Genomic DNA, 22,627 nt, shown 5'->3' on the forward strand with positions numbered 1-22,627 from the left:
CCCTGGGGCTGTTGGCATGGCCACCCTGGGGTTACTTGTGCACAGAAGGGTCCCACTGACAGGTCACTCTCCCCTTGCAGTTGCTTTGGACAGGCATGGTAAATGTAGAGGCAAATCCCAGTGGGCCCTGTCCCATGGGATGCCATGAGGGAGCAGGGCTGAGCCTGCGTGGGCCTGCAGAGCCTCATCCAGGGCTCTTCCCTGGGTGTCCCCAGTGCTACCGAGGCTGCCCTGGGCTGCAGGGACCCCCTGCTCCCAGGCACCTCGAGGGCTGGAGCCAGCCCAGAGTGAGCCTCAGCACAGGGGCCTCTGGCTTTTGCAAGGTCTCCTGTCCATTCCCCATGGACATACAGAATAAGCCTGGATTTGTTTTCTGTTTTTCATTAATTTTGTACCTTAGCTAAACATAATGATTAAAAAAAAAACTGGAAAAAGAAACATTTTCTAGAAGCTGGTCCCATTGATCCCAGGACCCATTTGGTAGGACGTTTGAGCAGGATAAGCCCAATCACATTTTAGAAAGGACTTGGAGCCTGGCTCCCACTTCCATGCACAGGGGTAGAGCAGACAAGAGGCAGCCTGGATTAAGGCACTATTTATTATTGCTTTTAGTTCAGAACACTCAAAACCCCAGCATCTTCCATCAACCTTTAAAAGCTGGTGGGCAGTTTCAGCTTCCAAACTGCAAGTAGCTGGACTGTCTGGAACACTTGTCATACCAGAGGTAGTAATAGCTATGTCAGAAGCTCATCAATGAATACAACAGGGAACAACCACCAACTTTAAAAAAGAGCCAGGCTTTAGAGAAGCTACAAACATCAGAAGAGACCCAGCTTTCAGGAATTTGTGTTTAGTAACTGCAGTTTTTGTAGAGTCAGAGCTCCCTCTTAGACCCCTTGGCTTCCTGCTAAGGGGTGTCATGACCTCTAGTACAAGTGTAAAATGCCCAAGCAGCCAACAGGGAGACTGAGGTGCACCTGGAGCATTTAGTTCTGGCAGAGAACATGCTGGAGAGCTCTGGCTCAGGTCTCCACAGGGATGGCGTTAGGGCAACCATCCGAGTCAACATCAGGCAGTGGGGTAGGCAAAGGGGCTGTACTCTGGGAATGCCAGAGCAGCACTCCTCCCCTCCACAGGAGGGAAGAAGACCTCCACCAGCTCCAACAGCCGCTCGTATCTGTGGGGTAAGAAAGAAGTTACACTGGGGTCACTGGGTGTGTGTTTGATGCTTCTCTGCATCACAGTTGGGTCATCTCAAAGATGCTGAGGAGTAAACACTTTGCTTACGTTGACTTTTGGTCCTTTGTGAGCTCCTGGATCAGCTCTCCCTTGGGGTTCACTGTGAATATGCGGCTCTCTGGCAGCCCCACTTGCTTGTAAGTGTAGACATCCTGCCCGAGGAAGGCCAGCATGGCATGAGAGCTGCAGGAAGGCACCCCTGCCCAGCCTGAGCCCTGCCTGCACACCTGCAGACCCACTCACGTTGGGTTTGTTCCCAAAGCCCGCGTAGAAGGGACTCTTTGTAGCAAACAGTTTTCGGATGTCTGTCAAGCAGGTGACCTTGAACACCTCTGGCTTCTTCTCAATCACCTCCCTGCAGCACATGAGACACGGTCACAGTGGCATCCACTGGCCAGGACTGTGGGCACCAAACCTGTGTGGGGCTCAGGGAAGGGATTTGTGCTTCAGTGTATCACAGCTTCATTGTGAAGCTCCAGCAAGGTCAGGCAGCTCCCCTGCTGCCTCCGATGAAGGCATTGTGCACCAAGGAGGGCAGAGCAGTTTAAGGCCAGGACATCCCTCAGGGTAAGGGTGGGGAAGGGAGAGCTGTGCCCAGGGGTACAGGAAGTGCAGGAAAAGACAGTACCTGTGGAAGGCAGACAAGAGGCTACTGGGGGAAAGCAGCATGGGGCCCATGGGGAGGACACAGCCTTGCTCATTGACCCATTTGAGGTAGCCTTTCGTGATGTGAGCCATGCCAATAGTCCTGGCCGAGCAGTAGAGGAACTTGTAGCCATTCCTAGAGAGAACACAGGGAGACCCTCTGAGCTGTGGCTTGGGCAAGGCCTTCTCTTGCTCCGAGGAGGAAGAGGTAGCCAAGCACCTGGTCTAAGACCAAATCTTATTCCGGTAAGCAAGGTGGTTCCACAAAGAACATGAATCCCTTATCTGGAAACCCAGACGAAACCAAATCCCCACCTGTCCCACACCGGGAGTCCCAGCACCACCCTCCATGCTTGTCCCAGCAGCCACACAGCCACCCAGCCCAGCTGCACAGCACCCATTGCTGCTCAGCACTCTCACACAGCACTGCCATCACACAGCACTGCCTGTAAATCGTGGAGGGCTGTACCCAAGCCTTGCTGACGCCCGGGCGGGGGACAGCTCGGCAGAGGTGGTACCGGGTGGCCAAAGGCTGCCGAGGTGCCGGTCGAGTCCCTGCAATCCCCGGGAATGCATCCCTCTCATGTTTCTGCCGGGGACAGAATGAGCCATCCACGGGCCCACAGTGCCTCTCAGTGGCCACAGGGGCCAGGGACCAAGCTGGAGGCTCGCAAAGACTCACTGTTGGTGTCACCCCTCGCAGGTGAGTCCCTTGGGCTGTGGGAAGCCATCACTGGGTACCCAGAGAGGTACCAGCACCACAGTGCTGGGGACACCCGTGCCACCACCCTCAGGTGTGACCTTAGGTGGTCTTGTCTCCTCTGTTGCTCAGCTATATCTCCCCAGCAAAGCCTCCACTGACACACACTCCTTCCAGGGAAGGTAATACCAGCATCTGCTCCCAGAGGACCCTCTGCTTTCACCCCTCAGCATCATGTAGGCAGTGCAGCCAGCATCAGCCAGCACTGACAGCAGATAACGCAGCTCTCTAGGCCTGCATCAGTGAATAAGAAGCCCTGACTCCAACTCCATCAGCTCCCACTTCCCCTTGGCCTCAGCTGATGCAATACCTACAGGTGGATTCTGTGGAAGAGTTTAACAATCCCACGGTGAGTCCAATCTTTACCCAGTTGTGGCAAGATGTGTCCAAGAGCATCTGATCTGAGAGGAAAGGAGGCTGGGTTAGTGTCATCCAACGTGGTGAGTATCCACCCTCACCACAATGGGGTTTGTGCACCCTTCTGCCTGCTTATGTGAGCCTTTAAAGGAGACTTTCCCCTAACAGGGGAAAACAAGGATTTTGGGGTAGGAGAAAGGCCTTTTACTTGGTGATGGTGCCATCGATGTCTGAGATCACCACTTTTTCATTCCAGTTCCACAGGTAGATGGTGCCCTCACAGCGGCACGTGCCCTGGTACTGAGTTGTCACGCTGAATGCCACCTCGTTGGGACCATCCTGCAGATTCAACTTTCCCTGGGCAGAGGGGCAGCAAAAGTGTTACACCAGCACAAATTCACACCACTCCATGGCTTGCCAGAAGCCAGACTGCCACCCAACCAGGCCGGAGATCCCAAGACTCTACATGGTGGCCAGCAAGGCAAAATATTTGGATGTCCTATGAAAACACAAGGTCAGGAGTAGAGAAATCCCTGTTTAAGGGTTGTCTCACCCCTACACACATGGACAGTGAAGATGGAGGAATAAATACATACAATTTGTTTGGAGGAAAGCCGCAGGGATTTCTTGTAGGTTGGCAGAGGTTTCTGAGCAGGCTGCACTGCCAACTTATCCCCAGGGTGCAGGGGATGACTGTCACTGGATGTCCCCTTTTCTGCCTGCCTACACAAAGAAAGGGAGGGGTCAGCCAGAGTCCTAACAAAGCTTTTTACCCTCTTTTGTGAGGCAATCTTGGGAATAACTCATGATGCAGGAGAAGAGACCAGGAGTATCCAGACTCCTGAAGGTGACCTGGGAGGAAGGCACTCACCTCTGCTGGGCAGGGTCAGGCTGCAGCATTCCCACCCTCTCTTTCCCTTTCTTGTAGGTTGGCAGAGGTTTCTGAGCAGGGGCATCCATTGCCAACACGTCCCTAAGCTGCTGGGGCTCACTGTCACTGGATGACTCCTCTTCCTCCTGCCTACACAAAGAAGGGATGGGGTCAGCCAGAGTCTTGAAAAGCTTCCTACCCTCTTTTATTAGGCAAACTTAGGACCTATTAGTCACATAGGAGAAGAGATCAGGAGTATCCATACTCCTGAAGATGACCTGGGAGGGAGGCACTCACCTTTGCTGGGCACAGTCACACCGCTGTGTTCGCACACTGGCTTTCCCTGGCCTTGACTGCCGCTGCAGACAGAGAGGAGTGTGCTGGTTTTGGTTAATTTTCTTCACAGTGACTGCTATGGGGCTGTGCTCTGGATTTGGGATCAACACAGTGTTGATAACAGAGATGTTTCACTGCTTGCATAGAGCTGAGAGCAAGAGCAGGGGCTGCTTTGCTTTTCTTCCAGTTGGAACAGAAATGCCAAAAGAGGTATCACTGCAGTCCCTGCCTTCCCAGGGACACTGCTGCTGGAAGAGGAAGCACAGCCTGGTGCTGTGGGGGGCAGGGAGACCCACAAGCACACGTGGTGCCCAAGGACCTGGCATGACCAGCACATGGCAGGAGGTGTCACCACCACAAAGTCCACATTACTGCATTACCAGGTGTTGCTCTGCTGTTCAGGCATTAACAGACCAAAGGGGATAGGTAGCAACCTTAAGAAGTCACCTCGTCAGGTCCTGGATGTCCTCATAGTCAACCTTAGGCCATGCCCAGGATCCTACTCCTACCCCTGCCAGTCAGTAGAATGATGCCTGTCCCCTGGGGACATGGTTGTCATATCCACTGCTGCAAACATACCCCCTCTCTTAGGAATTCTCTCCTCCTCCGGGAGAACCAACACCTTCTGTGTCTCTTGGGCATCTTCTCCTTCACCAATTCGTCGATGATACTCTGTGAATGTGGCAGAACACAGGATGAAGTCAGTCCTCAGCCCAGGCCCTGCTAAGAATCACAGCCAGGAAATGTGTGGTACCACTGACCTCAGGGATGTTCCTCTGGAAAGCCTGCAGGGCCAGGACTATGGGACCAGCCACTGCCCAGCTGTAATACCTGGATAAAAGCAAGAGGGATGGGCACATCTCTAACCTGCAGCATGGCTTACAGGTCCCACAACTACTTTGGTACAATCATGCAGTACAGGAGGGTTTCCACAGGGACAAATGGACAAAAATATCCATTGTGAAATGAAGCAGCAGAAAGAATAGGCCACTTACCTCTTGTTGATCATTATCACCAGGTTTGGGTCACTGACAAGCCTTGGATTCTCAGCAAACTGCTGGTAGGAGATCATGTGTTCCATGAACTTCTCTGGTGGGACAGAGGCTGTGTCATGCCATTGGAGGACAGAAAGGATTTCAGGGCTGCAGATTCCCCCTCCCCTCCTACCTACCATGAGAGATCTGCCTGTTGCCCCTGAGACCCCCGCACAGTGACAGAGCAACTGTGGGCATTGAGTCAGAGTCCATGGGGCTGTTGGCAGGCAAGGTGGATGGCAGCTGGATACAGAGAGGGTTCCTGGGGTCCTGCTCTGTGTCACTGTCAGCAAGGGAAGAAACAGTGGTGACATAAGAGAATAGCTCTAAACATACCTCCATCCTTTGTGCCAGGGGAATTGCTCAAAAATGTCTGAGCTTGGCCAGCTGGGGCAACTCATACCTCCTCCCCACTGGCTTGCTGTCCACCTTGGAGAGGTCTTCCACATACACGGCACTGGGACCCAAGTGAGGACTTTTGATAGATTCTCAGTGCAGAGACAGAAGAGAGAGAGCTTAGCTGAATCACCTTTCCAATCACCCCAGCATCTATCGAGAAAGCCAGCAGCATTTTCCTCAATCATATCCATGTACCTTACAAACAGGGCAGCCATTTTCCTACTGGAAAAACTGCCGTAAGTCAACAGCTACAGGAGTGCCTCAAGATACCTACACTAGCATGTTCCTTAAATACACTGTGAAGGGGGATACATAAATGCTTCTCTGTGATTTTCCCTAGCTTGCCAAGCTCAGGATAAAGACACAAGTCATGCCAGGTGCTATCATACACTCGAAATTAAGGTATGGCCTGTACTGCTGAGAAATCTTCTAAGTATGCAAAAGCAGATACATCGAAGGATGGACTTCAGGGAACGTACGGCAAGAAAGCCTTCCTGGGAGCTGGGTGGTCACTGAAAGGTGGACACCTAAGGGATGTCTCTTCAAAGCAAAGGAGCTGGTAGCACACAGAGAAGGGAAAGTAAACACATGACGCCTGGAAGTCATGGAGTTACACTGAAGGAACAACCCAGGTGTTCATTTGAGTCAGACACATCTGCAGGCTCAAACACCACTTCAAGCAGCACCAGTCACCCTCTCACCTTGCCTCCTCTGCCTCTCTAGCTGGGACTCAGGGCTTTCTGAGCCTGCCTGCCTTGAAGTAGTGGCTCCCTCAAAGGGCTCCACATCTGCCTGAACCTCTGGCACAACATTCACATCTTCCTTGTGTTTCTCTTGTGGGACTGAGTAGGCTCCCAAAAATCTCTTTGCTGTGACAGCATGGAGGATGTCCTTCAGCCTGGAGATGCTGTTCCCAGCCTGGGGTGCAAGTGCTGGCTCAGTTACAGGCACAGCCAAGGAACAGGGTATTCCCTGTGGTTCTCCTGGGCTTGAATCCTCTCCCAGATGTTCAGAGGTGGAAACAAGAGGGGCTGCCTCATCTGCTGAGAGCGGTGTCACAGAGATGGCGGTGGCTGCAGGATCAACCGTCTTTGTGGAGTTGGCTGGTTTAACTCGCATCAATTTAGTCACCTCAAGGAAAGCAGAAGAACAGGTTTGAGGATGGGAAGTTACCCAAAGTATCCCACAGAAGAGGACAACTTCCTTAAGGCTGCCTGGCCACAGCCTCATCTACTTTCTACAGGTCTTTTGGAAACCCATTCCCAGCAAAAGAGCAAAAGCAGAGACTCACCTGAGGGAGCTTTCCCCAGATCCACTTCAGATGGGATTCAACCCCCAGAGCAAAACTTTTCTGTGGTTTGATTGACAGTTCAGAATCACTTTTGGGAGGAGATTGATCCAGTGGGAAGCTGCAGGAAGAGAAGTAGATGTGAGGCTTCACCTACATTACAGCTCCATGCTCTCCTATCAGTGCAAGAACATTTAGGGCCAAGAACCCTGTAATGCTGTTTCTCATAAATTCATTTCTACTCTGTAAGACTGCCACTCTCAAAGGACCAAGACCTATGGAAACTGAGGCCCAAGGAAGGAAAGTGCTATACCAGCAGTTGGCCAGAGCAGCTCATCAGCAGAGAGCCCTGTGCACACAGGCTTCTTATACTTGTGACCATGGCCAAGTGTCCCTTGTGGTCTCTGAGCTTTCCTCCAGCCACATCATACCAGGCTAAGAAAATCCTCCCCTCCTGACACGTCCAAGTCACTTTTCCATAACTCCTTCCCTGCCATGGGGCATGTGCCCTGCTCTCACCTGAGCGAGCAGAACACCTTGGCTCTGTCCATTACCTGTCCACTGTGAGCAGGTCCCCATCAGAGTGCGTGTGTGTCTTTTGGGGCTGCAATGGCCCAGTTTTTTCAGGGAGATCAGCAAAGGATGAACATGCTGCATCACTGCAAAGGAGGAAAGAGAGGGAACTTGTGCTACTCTCAAGCAGCAGTCTCCTCTCCAGAAAGCAGGCAATACCCAGCTTCACCATTCCCCGTGGCTTTCTACTCCAGAGGAGACTGGGCTCCAACTTGCAAACACTTTCCCCCTGTTTCAGCACTAGGCATCACCTAATGAACCCACAGGCTTGACTACTGCATCACTCTGCCCAGACCAAGCAGCTCACCTTCGGGCTGGCAGCTCACGTGGCTCTTCTACGGTCTTCTCACTTTTGGTCTCATCATAGCTGTCAGAACCTGAGTCCAACACCACCTTTATCTTGGGCCTTCTCTTGCGTCGCCTCTTCTTGCGGAAGATCACTCCAGTGCTGGTGACCTCCAGCCCATAGGAGGGTAGAACAGCATAATTTGAGCTCCTCTCCTTGCAGATGGGGGACGTGCAGAGGTAGGAGGGGATTCTGCCCTGGAACAGGGATGAGGAAGAGCCCATCAGCTCCCTCCAGCACACTCCTTTTCAGCCTAGCAGCTCCTTGCTGTCTATGGAGCATACTACAGAACAGCACAACCACATCACTGAGCCCTCAGCTCAGGGGTGGTTTTATGGCCTGGCCTAGAAGGAAAGGATTTGTACATACAACATGTGAATAAAAGAACATTAGGGTGATCCAGCCACAAGCTAAAGACATCTTTAATGCAGGCAAGGAGAGACAGGCAGGAGATGGCACCACAAGACCAGAATTATGAAGGCTGCAAATGGGATTTGACTCCAGAGCCCTTTCCTACTTCCAAACCCAGCCCAAGCCAGCAGTGACCACAAGTCTGCCTGAGAGAGGAGCTGGCAGGATTTCTGGAAGCCACAACTAGTCTCATCCCACTTTCCATTGGAGCAGGCAGACTGCTGCAGCATCTGTCTCATTCTCATCCCTGTCACAAGATCCCCAAGGGGCTAAGCTCCAAAATATCCACCTGTCTGGCCAGCAGCCATGTCCATTGATGGAGACGAGTCTGGGATGCAGATATTTGGTCTAATACACCCTCAGGGTGCTCCACCATGTGCGTTGCAAGGTCCTTTGAGCAGGAAACTTTCCAGATAGAGAAAATACCTCACAGGACATGGGAAGAGCAGCATTCCAAACTTGGTAATTCCACCTCAACCCTGCACTTCCAGGTGCTCACACTGGGACACAGACATGCAGAACCTCCTCATAACCAACCTCATGCTCCTCTGACTCCTCGACAAAGAAGGCTTCTCCATTGTCTCCCAGCTTCATGTGCAGATCCACAGGCTCTCCATTGATTTCAATGTCAACCTAGCAAGGGACAGAAGCAGCCTGTCCATCTGAACCCCCCTCATCCACTGCAGCACAGGGGCACTTCCAGATGGAGGGGATGGGTTGAAGTTGCTCACAGGCCTGACAGCCACATAGCCTTTGAGGCAAGAGACATCTCCCAATTTTCCTGGAGAGCACATTCCTCCCTGGAAATGGATGAGCTCAGTTTGGGGGCATCCCCTCAAAAACTTGGCAAGCACTCCTTTCACTGAGCTCCCATTCCCCTCAAAGAAAGTCATTCCATAATCTGTGGGTTATAGAAGATCCTGGGTCTGGAGACACTGGAAAGGAAGGGCAGCCCCAGGGCAGACACCACTTACCACCTTCTCCTTGGAGCGCAGCACTCCCAGCTTCCCAAAGCGAACATGGAATGGGGAGCACTTGAAGGAGTTGTCGGGCTGCCTCACCACGAGCACATCAATGCAGCCCGACAGGGTGGCAGGGTTCAGATCCTGGTACAGCGCCTTCATCGTGCCCAAGACGGTCCCAGCCAGGTGCCCCACATAGTTCATGGTTTGAGACTGCAAGTGAGAGACAGGAATAAACCCAGGTAGGGGAAGAAAACCCCAGCAACAAAAGGCAATGTGAGTTTACTGTAGGAGACGCATGTCATGGCTGCAACACAGTCCCATCATGAGGACAGGTAAGCCTCTAAAGAAACTGAGGCAAACACCTGAGGGCCTTGAAGAAGATCAGCCAGGGCCTCTGTGAGCACCAGAAAACAAGACAGAAGCCAGAGCAAGAGTTATTGCATCCATTTTGGAGGAGAGATGCCCTTGGCAGTGGGATACACCATCACATTTGCTCCTTGAGAGGGCAAACACAACCTCACAGCAACACCACACAGTCAAGCTGTCAACATCCCATTCAGACAAGAATTAGGTTGGCAGGAGACCTCCTGTCCTGCACTTCCTTAGAAATTCCTAACAAATCACGGCAGAGAGGTGGGAAGTCCGAGCTGCTCCATACTCCACACACTCACTTTGAACAAAGTCCAAACCTAACATTTCCCACTCAGAGGGAAAGGCATCCCACTTAGGCATTGTAGAATTGGCCAGACATGGCTCCTGTACAAGCCAGAACTCTTGTGCTGGGCAGCACAGCCAGGTGATGGTGTGGTGTCCCTAGGGACTCCTAGCACAGCGCTCAGTGCACACTCAACCCAAAGGGTGGCTGGGGGGAGTTGGTTCTTTACCCAAACGGATGACAACAGGCATGTACCACGCAACAAGCCCTCTGCCCCAGCAGGGACTCAGTCTCTCCAATCTGTTTTGCATAAGCTCAGCCCTGTCCATCCCCAGACATCCCTCCTGGAAGGCGGTCTGAGTGGGCAGACATGGTTCCTGCTCCATGCCCTGTCCCCCACCTCTCCCTGGCAGCCAGGAGTGAGCCCAAATCCCAGATCCTCTCTGGAGAATGACAGCAGGGGAAGTGCCAGCCAGCTCCCGAAGCTTCGGTGGCTCCATCAGCTCTGCTGTGAGCGGGGCCCAGATCACGGGGCTGCTCACCAACCTGCTGAGCCCAGCTTTCCCAGGCGCTGCTGCTGGGGCAGGCAGCCCTCCAGCTGTGCCACAGGGCCTGGCAGCAAACAGGAGTCAGCTCCTCTCTGCACGTGGGGGCAGTTTTGGAGAGGAGGAATGATCAGACTGACCCTGACGCTCCCTGGGCAGCACTGATGAGCTTCCAGTTGACATATACACTGACACAGACTTGAAAAGTGCAAAGGGAAAGCCTTGGGCGGAGAAATCCCATAGGATTTGGGGTGGGGGCTTGGAAATTATCCCCAGATGTGATGCACTGAGCAGCACCTTCATGGTAAATGCAGGGTGCAAGAGCTCAACATAACACTGCAGCCACACAGCAGAACGAGAGCCAGGGCCATGTCCCCTCTGCAGAGCCACTGTCCCCCCTTGCCTCGATGGGCAGCTGCCCCCCCTCCAAGCATCTCATTGCTGGGGACTGCAAGCCTATGGTACAGTTTTCAGCTCACTGAATTTAATTCCCTGTGGGCCTCACCTGGGACAGCTGGAGGAAGGCAGGGAATGGAAAGAGGCTCTTCCCTGCAGGCCTCGGCCCCACCATGGATGGAGCAGGCCCGTTAGGGAGGTGAAGGGTAGGTTATGGTCTGGAGAGAGATTAATAGGCAGACGGGCAAAAGAAATGATCTTCAAGTCATATTCAATAAATAAACCCTCTAGAGGAATGGGGCATCTCCAGCTCTCAGCCCCCAAACCAGGCAGGATCACAGCCCTCCACCATGCAGCTCTAGTGGAGGATGAAGGGGACAGTCCTCCCCTGCCAACAGCTCACATCCACCTCTAGACCCAAAGAACTGCCCCAAATAAACCAGGTGCTTTGCTGACACGAGTCTGCTTTGCTCCTGGGCCACCCTGCCAGCAGCACACCCTGCCCACATCCACATCCACATCCTTGCTCCCATACATCAACACTGCAAACCAACAGGCCCTTCCCCATGACCCGGGCAGCAGCTGAGCCTCAGCACCTCCGGCTTCGGGGCAAAACTAAACCCCAGGGGCTGCTCTGCCGACAGCAGCACTCACCCTCAGCTCCTCCTCTCCCCGCTGCTTCCTTCCTCTCACCTGAGCGAGGGCAGGGCCGTCCCCTACACAGCCCCGGGCCTGTCCCGCAGAGAGCCCCGCTGCTCTCCCTGCCTCCCGCCGAGCCTCTGAGGGCCCGGGCAGGCCGGCGGTGGCTGTGGCTGACCTGGGGCTCATCCCGCAGCCCCTTTGCTCCAGCAGCCCTGGCCACAGCTGGCCTGTGCCCGTGGAGACCCTTCCTTCTCCAGCCCACCGTGCTGCAAGGACACGGTGAAGGCTTAATGAGGCATAAAGGGTGGCCAAAGCCCAGGGGCTCCTCTGCCCTGCATCATCTCCATGGGGATGGGAAAGGAGGGCACGGTAAAAGGAACGCACATAAAAGTAGACACTCTAAGGGAGCCTGAGAGCAGTGGGGAAGTGATGGGGAATAGCTGAATGAACTCAGGTGAGGAACTGAGGTGGTGGGTTTTTTGTGGTCCCCCCAAAAGTGCATTGACTCCCACCATGCTATAACTCCAGGGCAGGGATGTGGCTGGTGTGGGCTCTGCCCTGCATTCACCTGACTTCTGTGCTGGTGATGCCCAAACAGCCTCTCTGCTGGGTTTGGGAGTGATGGGGATTGAGTGGTGGCTCTTCAGGGATGGCAGCTCTCACAACACATGGAGCTGACATTGTGCTATGAGGGCAGGGAAGTGCCAGAGCTGGAGGGTGGCTGCTTAGGACACCTTTAGTCCCTGAGAAAAATGATCCTGAGGTTGTTGGTCCCAGCTGATGGGTTGATCTGCAGAAATGCCACAGCTCATTCCAGGCAAGTCCTGTCAGCACCCAGTGCCTCACTTTCCTGAGCTATGCTGATGGCAATTGGAGACACAGAGATTCCCCCTGTGCCTGTCCAGTGCCAAGCATGACCCGGGCACAAGATCCCAGTCTGAACACAGGAACTCTCCTGAAGGCTGTGACAAATCTGCTGAGGAATGAAGCTTATTTTCCAGCAGCTCAGTCTTCTGAGAGCTCTGCCCCTTGGTGAAATTACACTGAAAGCAGCTATTGTGGGTGGCCCCGCATAGCTGTGGTCCCTGAGGAGGGTGGGCCGGCACTGCAGGGTGGGCAGCTGCCACCAAACCCCACAGCCATGGCCAGGTCACTGGGCACTTCTGCCCAGCAGGGAAAGAATCTGATGGAACCTCCATCAGGACACCTTGGGTGTGACACTTCAGGTGATGTGCTTAGACTGGTGCTCGCTGATGCCACTGGAGTGGGTCTCACCCAGAGCAGGGGGCTACAACCTGCAAGCCCTTGAGGGTGTAACACAAACCCCAGGGCTGGCATACAAAAGCAAGGACAGAGCTGGGCTGTGGATGCCTGGTAACTGGTAAAAAGTGCTGCAAAGACCATTCAACAAAGGACATTCGAGTGCAGGACACCATTTCTTCCTTAGCCAGATGAGTGCATCTGCAGATGAACACAGAGAAGGAACAAAATGCCAGCAGGAGCAAGCAGGCAGCTCAGCCTTGCTGTGGCCCCAAGCCTCCATCCTCTGGACGGGGGATGAGCTCCTGGCACTTGGGCACCCTGCAGAAGTACAGACTTCCCATCACTTACCTCCAAGGCTCCTTGCCCAGCTGTTTTCCCCACCAATCCATACCCCTGGTTCCTGACACACCAATCTTTACATGTGCCCCCATGCCCCTGCAGCAGCTCCCCAGCTCTGCCATGGCTTTTCTGAGTGATGGCTGTTCTCTCTGCATTCTTCCCTGCAATCCAGGCTTTTACTTCCCTCTTTTTTCCTTCTGTCTCCTCCAGAAAGCTTAGAACACTTTTAATTGCCGTGGTAATTTTTCGCAATGCCATAAAATCATCCTTGGTTCCTGCCAGCTGCTTTTTACACACCCTCTTATTCCCCTTTCCTCTTTTTTGGAAGGTGAGACTTGCAGGTCCATCCCTCCCTCTGCTTGTAATCCTACATCCCCCAACTCCTCTGTGAATCTTGTGCATCCTCCCCCAGGAGCTGCTCCAACGGGGAGAGGTGTCTTCCCCCTTTTCAGAACTCTACAACCCACAGACGTTTGCAATGAGCCTTTGCATAACAAGACAGAATTTTTTTTATTAGTCAGCTGAGATGCAGTATTTTCAGCTCCTTGCATTCCAAAAAGCTCATAGGCACATCCAACTTGTCAGCTTTTGTCCTGCATCCCAGCACTCCTCGTCCTTCCTGGATGGCAGCCTTCACCCCTAACGGGGCACCTCTGCCTTATGGGTTCCCTGTACCTCCACTGACTGTCATGCTGAAAACCTACATCCTGAGATCCTGGGCTTCTCTAGAAAAACTCCATCCATCCATCCATCCATCCATCCATCCATCCATCCATCCATCCATCCATCCATCCATCCATCCATCCATCCATCCATCCATCCATCCATCCATCCATCCATCCATCCATCCATCCATCCATCCACTTGGCAGTTGGGAGCACATACAAACTGCCCAGGACCCTCCTAAATTTTCCTCTCTCCCAAAAAGCGAGTTATGTCTTCAGTCACAGGATGGGAGAGTGGACAAGCTGGGTCAAAAAGACAGGCTTCTTCTTCCCCCTCTTCACATTTTGACAGCTGCTGCAGCCCAGCCAAGCCACAGCCATTTCTCCAGCAGCCTCCAAGGTTGGAGTTCATGAGGGGTTTGCCTCCTCCCCTGACCAATACACTATTTCTCTGTGATTTTCCCAGCTGTTTAATGTAATATTTGAGCTGCCTGGGATGCATCTCCTTGGATCCTGCTTTGCTCCATGCCTCTTCATGGACCTGAAATGTCTGCAGGGAGGTCAGACAATCCAGCAGTGAGGCAGACTCGAGGAGCTGGCCAACCCACCTGCCTTCATGCTGGCTGAGACCTGACACAGCTCAGCTCCCCAGAGATGCTGCAGAGGACAGAAAGGCAACCAAGTTGACTAAAGGGAGTTACTTTGCTTTTCAGACAAGCAAAACTGGGGCTGGAACAGGAGAAATCCCTCCAGCTGTGGGGCTCTGCCAGTAACTGGGGACACCAGTACTATTTGATGGCTGGAAGTGCACACTACAAACCCCCACAGCATCTGAATTGTCTTTTCACCCCAGAGCCAGAAAGCTGTGTTCTCCTGTTCCTTTTCCCACCTGGAAGGATGCTCCAGAACCTCACTGTTCTGTGGCACAATCCTCTGATGACCATTAGCCTGGATCCTTTCTCCCTGGGTCTGCTCTGTCTTTACCTTCACCAGTGCCCCTTTACATGGGCTTTTCCTGAGATGCTGACAAAACCCAGGCAGCAGCCAGGCAGGCTGAGGCATGGCTGTAAGGATGCCTTTTCCTGAATGCTGAGCAGGATGCTGCAAGCAGCACATGTCTGGTGAGGGGTGGCCAGAGCCATCGGGCTGGGTGACAGCAGTCAATCAACCCATCACGTCCGAGGTCCTTGTGCCAGGCAGCTCCCAGGAGCAGCTGCCTGCTGCTGGCAGGGCTGTCATCCCTGACTGACATTCCTCTGCTGTGACCCTCCGGGGAATCCCTGCCAGAGGCTGGGATGTGAAAGGGCTTTCTCATTATCATGGCCTCTTCTCCCAGCAGGGAGAATCAGCATTTTAAGAGGCAGGGGGAGCTTCGGGAAGGTTGGCAGAGCTTTCTGACCCTCAGCTGACTGGGCTGGGGCTCCCATTTCCTTTCCTGGATCAACAAAGAGCTCCAGAGGCTTGTGAAAGGAGTGATTCAGCAAAACAGGATGAGAGGAGAGGCAGAAACACCAAGTCAGCACAGCTGGATGGGGTCAAATTCCCATCCTGTGAAAGCCATGGGGAGCAAGGCTCAGGTGTCCTACTCCCTCAGGCATAGGGACATCTCCTGAAAGTCCAGCTGTTCTGCATACCAGCCCTGGATTCAGGAATACATTAGGAAAACGGTGTTGTTGGTTTTGTTTTTTCTTTCCCATTCCCAGAAAGATCAAGTCAGACTGGCCTGGCATGCGATGGAGTGGGTGGGAAAGCCATTTTGCCTGAAGAGGAGGAAATGCCATCCTCAGTCCCCAATCACAAGCATTGAAAAAGCTGAATTACAGCTGCAGGACTGGTTGAAACCATCCGTTCTGGTTTAAAAACATGCTTTGCTGATTTGGCTCCTAGTTTCTGACCTGTTGGAAGCTCACATTTCTTCTGTAAACACAAAGGGTTCAAGCTTACTTAAAAAGCCCAGAAAGCTGCAATTCCCACACAACAGTGTGACTCTGAGAGCCAAGGCTTGCAAAGAAATCCAGCAATATCCTCAAACCAGGAGAGGTGAGAGCCCTGAGCAAAACATGGTCCTGAAAAATGAAGTCTCTGAACTGAGAGCCCTCTGTTTTTGTGTCCCAACTCCCGACCTCCAGCCAGGACATGCACTTTAAGCCAATAGCTTTCGATAAGTGATATGTTTACATCAATGTAACTGTGAGCAGAGTCAGACCATCAGCTCCGAATCCAGGAAAAGTGGGATAACGTCCACATTTAGACTGCTGGAAAATCTTTTATCTTCTGTCCAAAGCTGGTGTCTGATTTCAAGACAAGATCTTTCCAAGACACGCTTTATTTAAAGGAAATAGTTGGTGCTTGGTTTGATTCCTGACCTGCTCACAGCAGGCTAGGAGTGACGCTGGCAAACCCTTGGGGTGCAGCAGTTTGGGCACCCCAAGCACCTCTCCAGTCCGGGCAGTGCCGGGGGCCAGACGGCAGCTCTGGGGTTCAGTCCCCAAACGCAGCTCACCCCGTGGCTGGACCCCGGAGCCCCCCGCCCGCAGCAGCCTCCTTCCCTGCCCGGTGGGACAGTGCCACCTGCCCATGGGACAGCGGCTGGCAAAAGGGAAGGGCTGGGGGCTTCCAGCCACCCAGCCATCCATGCGGGTCCACCGCGTCGGACGCCGTGCAGGGCTGCCTGCCCCGAGCCGCCCGCGGTTTTTGACAACGCTGATGAACATCGCGGACCGACCGGACCCGTCGCCCTCCTCCGGTTCCACCGGAGCCCAGCGCCGCCGGACAGGCTCAGCTCCCCGCGGGGAGCGGCAGAGGCGGCGGGGACAGTGGGGTCCGGTGCGCACCGCCCCTGCCCGGCCCCCGGCGGTGGCCGCACGCTCCTCATCACCCTCCCCGTGCTCGGTGCTGCTCCCGGTACGCGCACCCCGCGGGCGCTCGGGGGGCTGCTACGAGCACTGGGGGCAAAGCCCCGCTGCGGGCGCTCGCCGCACTCCCCGGTGCCCGGTCCAGATCCCAGTCTCGGTGTCCCGTCCCGATACCTATCCAGATCCCAGATCCCAGATCCCGGTCCCGGTGACCAGTGCTGATCCCCGTCCCGATCCCAGTCCCGGTGACCAATGCTGATCCCCGTCCCGATCCCGGTGACCAGTGCTGATCCCGGTCCCGGTGACCAGTGCTGATCCCGGTCCCGATCCCGGTCCCGGTGACCAGTGCTGATCCCGGTCCCGATCCCAGTCCCAGTGACCAATGCTGATCCCGGTCCCAGTCCCGGTGACCAGTGCTGATCCCAGTCCCGGTGACCAGTGCTGATCCCGGTCCCGATCTCGGTCCCGGTGACCAGTGCTGATCCCGGTCCCGGTCCCAGCCCCAATCCCGGTCCCGATCCCAGCCCCAATCCCGGTCCCGGTCCCGGGACTGCCCCGACCCGCCTGGGTGTCCCCGCGCGCACGCGCGCTCCGGCCGGCTGCGGTGACGTCACGCCCCCCGCCCGGCGATGGAGCCCGGCTGATGCCGGTGTTTGTCGCGCCCGCCCGCCCCGCTCTCCCCCCGCCGATGCCTGGGCTCGGCGGCGCCCGCCCGCCCCGCCGCGCCGCCCGCCCCGCGCTCGGGGCCGGGGCCTCCGCCGGACCGCACCGCACCGGACCGCCCCGCACCGAGCCCCGCCGAGCCGCCACGGACCTGCCGCGGGTGAGTGCCCAGCGCCCGGCGCGGCGGGGAGGGTCCCGCTCCCCGCGCTTCGCTCCCGCCCGCACCCGCTGCCCCCGGTAGCGCAGAGCCCCGGCAGGTGCGGGGCAGCAGGGCCGAGGCTGTCGCACGCCCCCCGTCCCCGTGCGGGGCGCCCACCCCAGGATCGGGACACGCGTGGAACCCCCCCCTGCCCCGCCGCCGCCCCGGTGCGCCCAGCCCTGCCCTGCCGCTGGCCGGAGCGGCGGGGCTGCGCTGCCGTGGGCTCGCCAGCAATTCCAATTGGAATAAATCCAGTTAAAAATCCGGTCCCGCCGCTGTGGGAGCTTTGCGTGAGCACACGGCTGCGTGGGGCAGCCCGGGACCCACCCCGCTGCGTGGGGCGGCTCGGGACCCCTCTCCCCCGGGGTGATCTGGGTTGATTTTCTTCTAGTCTGGGTTTTCAGAGGAAGAAAAGTGCTTTTTTTCCAGCCCTCATTGGCTGCTCGCTCCACGGACAGCGGGGCAGCAGACCCCACTCGTGTCGCAGCTGGGGGCTTGGACCAAGCTTGGCTTGGTCACGGTGGGGATTTTGGAGCTCTCGGCGTTGCGGCAGTGCCAGGGTTTGAGTGCCGGCGCTTGGGACAAGCCGGGATATGAGCAGGGAGCATCTCCCCGTTCGCACAGGTAGGAGAACCGAGCGGCCGCTGAGTGACGAGCCCGAGGCCGCACAGGAAATCTGTGGCCGGGCCGGGGCTAAACCCCAGATTTCCCGTTCGGTACTTTTCGTGCCTGGCTGGGGACAGTGGTTTAACCTCACACTCTCGGGCTGCCGGGGTAAAGTCCTGCCTGCGCTATGCCAGCTCCTAGCCAGGGCTCCTGCGGTGGCAGCCAGGCGTGTGGCCGGGTGCCAGCAGACTGAGGCCTCTCCGCTGTGAGAGGTGAATTTGGAGAGCAGAAATGTCCCTTTGGATGGCTTGTGGGTCCAGGGTGGAGAGTGGATGTGTGCCGCTCGGGTGTCACACAGCTTGGCAAGCTGACCTGTGTGAGAAGCGGCCCCATCCTGCTGCTCAGGGCACGCTTTGTCTGCACCCTCAAATCTCAGACAATATGGTTTTTCAAAGGAGTTCTCTGCTCTTCTGATTACGTGATGGAAAACTTTTAGGGGAGAGGTGGGTGATGTGTCTCGTCAGGCCGTGTGACGTACCTTGAAAAGCTCGTATACAAGCCTTTCTTGATCTGATTTTTCCCATTTCTGCCTGGCCATGGGCTTTCTCTCTGCCCAGTGCTGTAGGGTGGCTCCAGTTGATCAGGAAGGGTTTCCCTGCCCTTCTCCCTGACCACCTTCTCTGGCTGCAGTCCCCAAACAAGGATCATAGTGTCCTGAGGAACACTTCTCCATGGGTAGGAAGCCAGAAGTTTACTTCATTATCTGGAACAGCTTATTCTAAACTAATCTCTCTTTAAGAGATGAGGAGGAAGGGAAAAATACCCAGATGCTTAGATGCATTTTATTTACCGTAAAGAAACCCAGCAATTTAATGATAACTTCTATTAACTAGGTTAACTAGTTTGGGTCTGTGACCTTGATGTATTTTACAACATAGCTGAGAAGAGGGAGCAGACTGTTCCAGTCTATTTATTGTTTCTTCCTAGTGCATCCCAGCACACAGATGCCCACACAGTTCTGGAGTCCTGACCCACCTTTGGAGGTGGGAAGGAAGAGGCTATTGGATCTGATTTGCTTCAGATACAGCCTAATCTGTAGCTGATGTTAATTATATATGGAAGGGTTGGGGTTTAGCATAGGTTTTTCTGACAGGGCTCAGCCTCCGCAGTTCTTGCTACTGTAGAAAAGCTGTAGTAACTTGAAGCCCTGAAGTCACTTGTGGGAGCACATCGCTATCAATAAATTCCTTGTTGTAAAGCCAAGTAAAACCAGCCCCATGGGACTGCTGCCTTTCATCGGCAGGCACAGGGGTGGATGCAGGCGGCACTGACAGCCTGGAGCAGGTGAGCCAGGCTGGTAGTGAGACCTATGTGGGTTGTCAGTGTGGGGAGATTTAAACAGCAGTGTGGTTCCTGTTCTCCTTTACAAAAGTGTGTCTCCTTACTCTGCAGTGTTTTCCTTCTATTTAGATCTCCTGCTCCTCCTCCCCAAAAATGCTGTCCCCTTGTGTATTCGAGCTTTTCCCTCTGCTTTGGTTACTATGGTGTTACTACGTAAAAACAGCTCATCTTGTAGCTCCTGGAATTACCTGCAACTTGGGTTTGCACTCCAGCCCTGGGACACGGGCCTGTGTCCATCCCTTGTCCATCCTTTCCGTGTCTGTGTGGGGCAGGTCTGGAGGCAGCACTGTCTGCAGGGCACGGCTATGCCTTGGTGCCACGGGACCTCCTCCAGGTTTCTGGGCACCAGGATTCTCCTGGTTTGTGCGAGGCTGTCACACAGGTGCCTCCCTTCTGCTCCTGAATGTGGGGCAGTATCTGGGCTGTGCTGAGCCCTGCAAGACCCGCTCCCATTCATCCCCTCCAGGGACTGGGCCAGCTGCAGTCAGGGCATCAGCTCCCCCTGAAAACTGTTGGGAATGAAGGCAAACAACTGCGAGCCTGTCTTGGTTTGAAAGACAGGTGTCTGCTAGGGATGGAGAATTCAACCCCCGCCCTCCGAATTATTATAATTTCCAAAATTAAGGGGGCTCACAGGCAGAGATATGGGGATAGGAATAGCAGTTCTTTACTAATATGTATAACGAGGCAAACAGAACAACAACAACTACAGCATTAAGAACGAAACACAGCCAGGAACCTCGAGGGGCTTTGCTTCACAAAGCCCGGGGCGGTCTGATCCCGGTGCCCCTGCGGGACTCCATCAAGCTGGAGCGGTGGAAAATCCCGGGCTGTGGATGAGATACATCAGAAGCTCCTCGGTGGCAGCTGGAACGGCGGGGATGTCCCGGCAAGGCAGGGGGGTGCGAGGCCACAGAGTAGCAAAAAACCCTCTCAGATCAATGCCGAAGAAGCAGCGGCGGCGGGACAGCGCCAGCCCAGCAGGGCAGGAGGAGGCGAGCTCAGAATTCCGGGGCACACGAGCAGATGGTGATGGATTTCCCAGGAGCGGACTTGGTGGTGACAGTGAACTTCTCCCGCACCAAGCACAGCCCGACCGTCCTCTCCGATGCCAAGAGCAAGAGACAGCGTAGCTGCCTCCACCCCTGTCCTTTACCTGCCCCCAAAACTCGCATTATCTTCCCTCTCCGAGGGAAGTTCCCCGAGACAAAAGAAGTGTAGTCCCAATGCTATAGTCCTCTCTCGACTTCTGGCCTCCTCTTTGTTTTGGTCAAGCACCCACAAGTACCCAGCAGTTAGTCTCTTAGCAACTTACGGGACAAAATTCTGTAAGTAAAAAAGAAACAAATTACCCCCCAATAGAGTCTGTAGAATCTGTGCAAACAAAAGGAAGAAGATTGGGGCAGACATCTCCCCCCATCCTGCTCAGCCCCCCAAGCTTGTGCAAGTGAACTCCCATGGGCTGGCTTGTTGCTGCCCACTTTGCTGCAATGCCCCTTTGCTTCCAATCGCCCGATATTATTATTCCTTTCTGGTTTTTTTCACCTGATTTGCATGTAAAAAAGCATGAGGGAAGTTCACCTCATGGAGAGGTCCTTGGTTTGCTCACAGTTGATGTAAATTATTGTCGCCCTCGTTCCTGCAGGGGGCTGGGGTCGCCCTGGAGCAGAGGGATTTTGATGGGAGAGCAGGAGCCCGGAGCCAGGTCCAGGTTCCCCCCACCCTGCTCATCCTCAGGGTGATTTGCCCCATGCAGACACAGAATCATGCTGAGTTGCCTATCTCTGCGTTAACTACATTAGGAGATCAGGAAGATTATGTTAGTAACTTAAACACCTGCTCCAGGTAAATGAGTCTAGTCCTGCTATGGAGGCTATTTTGGAGAAGATCCTGATGGTCCTTGTGGTGAAGGTCGGCAGCTTCTCTCCCTCTGACAGCTGTGATGGCTCTTCTGCTTTGTTAAGTAGGAATAGGATGATGCTTCTAATTATAAAGAAAAAAGTCTTGTACTTCTCCCCTCCTTTGTTTGTTTGCTTTTTCTCGTTCTTTCTTTTTTTTTTTCCCCTCTTGACAAATGTCCTAAATAACAATGCTTAAAATACAAACGGAACGAGCTTGTGAAGTGACTGTGAGGGCCTGTTTGGGGCGGCCTGTGGTGGAGCTCAGGAGCTGGTGATGACACATGGCACAAGAGGAGAGCCCAGGCGGCTGCACTGTCACCAGAGCACTCACAGCCCTGGCAGCCGTGGCTCATCTCCACGTGGAGGATGCTCTCATGAGCTTCAAAGGCTTTGTGGTTTGTCTTTCCTCTCCCCATTCAGAGGGACACTGTGAGGGTGCCATCTCCTTGTTCTACAGGCACAATAAGGGGACATTTAACTGAACTCCCTTTTATCTGTGTGCCCTTCATTCCTTATTCCTGCCTTTTTTTTTTTTTTTTTAAATTAGAAATAGAAAAATTGGAGAATGAGCCCTCTAAACTGTGTGTCCAGTTGCAGTCATAGCATCTGTAAGGTTCCTCCTACTGCAGACGAGTGCTGCCCTTGCTGTTCCAGCCAGGTCCCTCATGTGTTTTAGCACTTGCTTGGGAAAAAAAATGAAATAAAATAACATGGTGTTGAGGTTGCAAAAGTTTCCATTATAGCTCCACCCAAGCACTCCTGCCCAGTAATGCTCAGAAAATTCAGTCTGGGTGATGGGGCTTCCCTGTCTGCTGGGCTGCTTGGGGAGAAGGGGAGCAGCTTTTGGTGGTTCGTTTGTTTGGTTTTTTGGTTGTTGTTGTTGTTGTTTTTCTTTTAATGCAGAGATGCTTGAGAGCCATGTCAGGACTGGGGTGGAGAATGAGCTCTGGTGCCTGGCTGCTCCCTAAAGGGCCTGGGTGGCACAGGTTTAAAATGCAAGCACTCAAAAACTCTCTGAGCAACAGGCAGATGGATCAGTAGAAAGGGGCTTCAAGAGGGTTAAGGTGGCTCTTGGCTGTTTGTGTCCGTGTTGTTTAACTCTTCTGAAGTGCCTTGATGTTGTTTTCAGGCTGATTTTGTCCCTCTGCTGTAAAGGCATCAGTTTGCTCCTCTGGGAAGGAGAAGCAGGGAGTTAGTTGCTCCTGGAACATGGCTTGTTGTGTGGGATGCTTGCAAATGCTCTGCTCTCATGCCTCAGTAAATAAAGAGGTTT

The 22,627-nt window shown here is 54.2% G+C and overlaps 2 protein-coding genes across 4 annotated transcripts in view; one reads left to right on the forward strand and one right to left on the reverse strand.

The window, feature by feature from the left end:
- Positions 1-637: 637 nt before the first annotated feature.
- On the reverse strand, positions 638-9,425 carry LPIN3 (lipin 3). Its single transcript, XM_063402249.1, has 20 exons — positions 9,234-9,425; positions 8,797-8,892; positions 7,810-8,045; positions 7,484-7,588; positions 6,933-7,050; positions 6,343-6,772; positions 5,646-5,730; positions 5,380-5,525; positions 5,204-5,297; positions 4,970-5,039; positions 4,788-4,880; positions 4,191-4,231; positions 3,869-3,874; positions 3,598-3,724; positions 3,210-3,358; positions 2,959-3,045; positions 1,868-2,020; positions 1,483-1,594; positions 1,288-1,391; positions 638-1,177 (listed from the first exon to the last, which is right to left on the reverse strand). Exons 1-20 carry the CDS (start codon positions 9,423-9,425, stop codon positions 1,069-1,071), a joined length of 2,553 nt encoding a protein of 850 aa, XP_063258319.1. The 3' UTR covers positions 638-1,068.
- Positions 9,426-17,247: 7,822 nt separating this feature from the next.
- Positions 17,248-22,627, forward strand: part of ZHX3 (zinc fingers and homeoboxes 3) — a 47,264-nt gene continuing 41,884 nt past the window's right edge. For 2 of the 3 annotated variants that reach the window (XM_063404636.1, XM_063404637.1), the window contains exon 1: positions 17,248-17,407. The gene's annotated coding sequence lies outside the window, so the exon portion shown is untranslated. The remainder of the gene's footprint in view (positions 17,408-22,627) is intronic. The other variant, XM_063404640.1, reaches the window with a different exon arrangement.

This window comes from Prinia subflava, chromosome 8 (genome assembly GCF_021018805.1).
Source record: "Prinia subflava isolate CZ2003 ecotype Zambia chromosome 8, Cam_Psub_1.2, whole genome shotgun sequence".
NCBI lineage: Eukaryota > Metazoa > Chordata > Aves > Passeriformes > Cisticolidae > Prinia > Prinia subflava.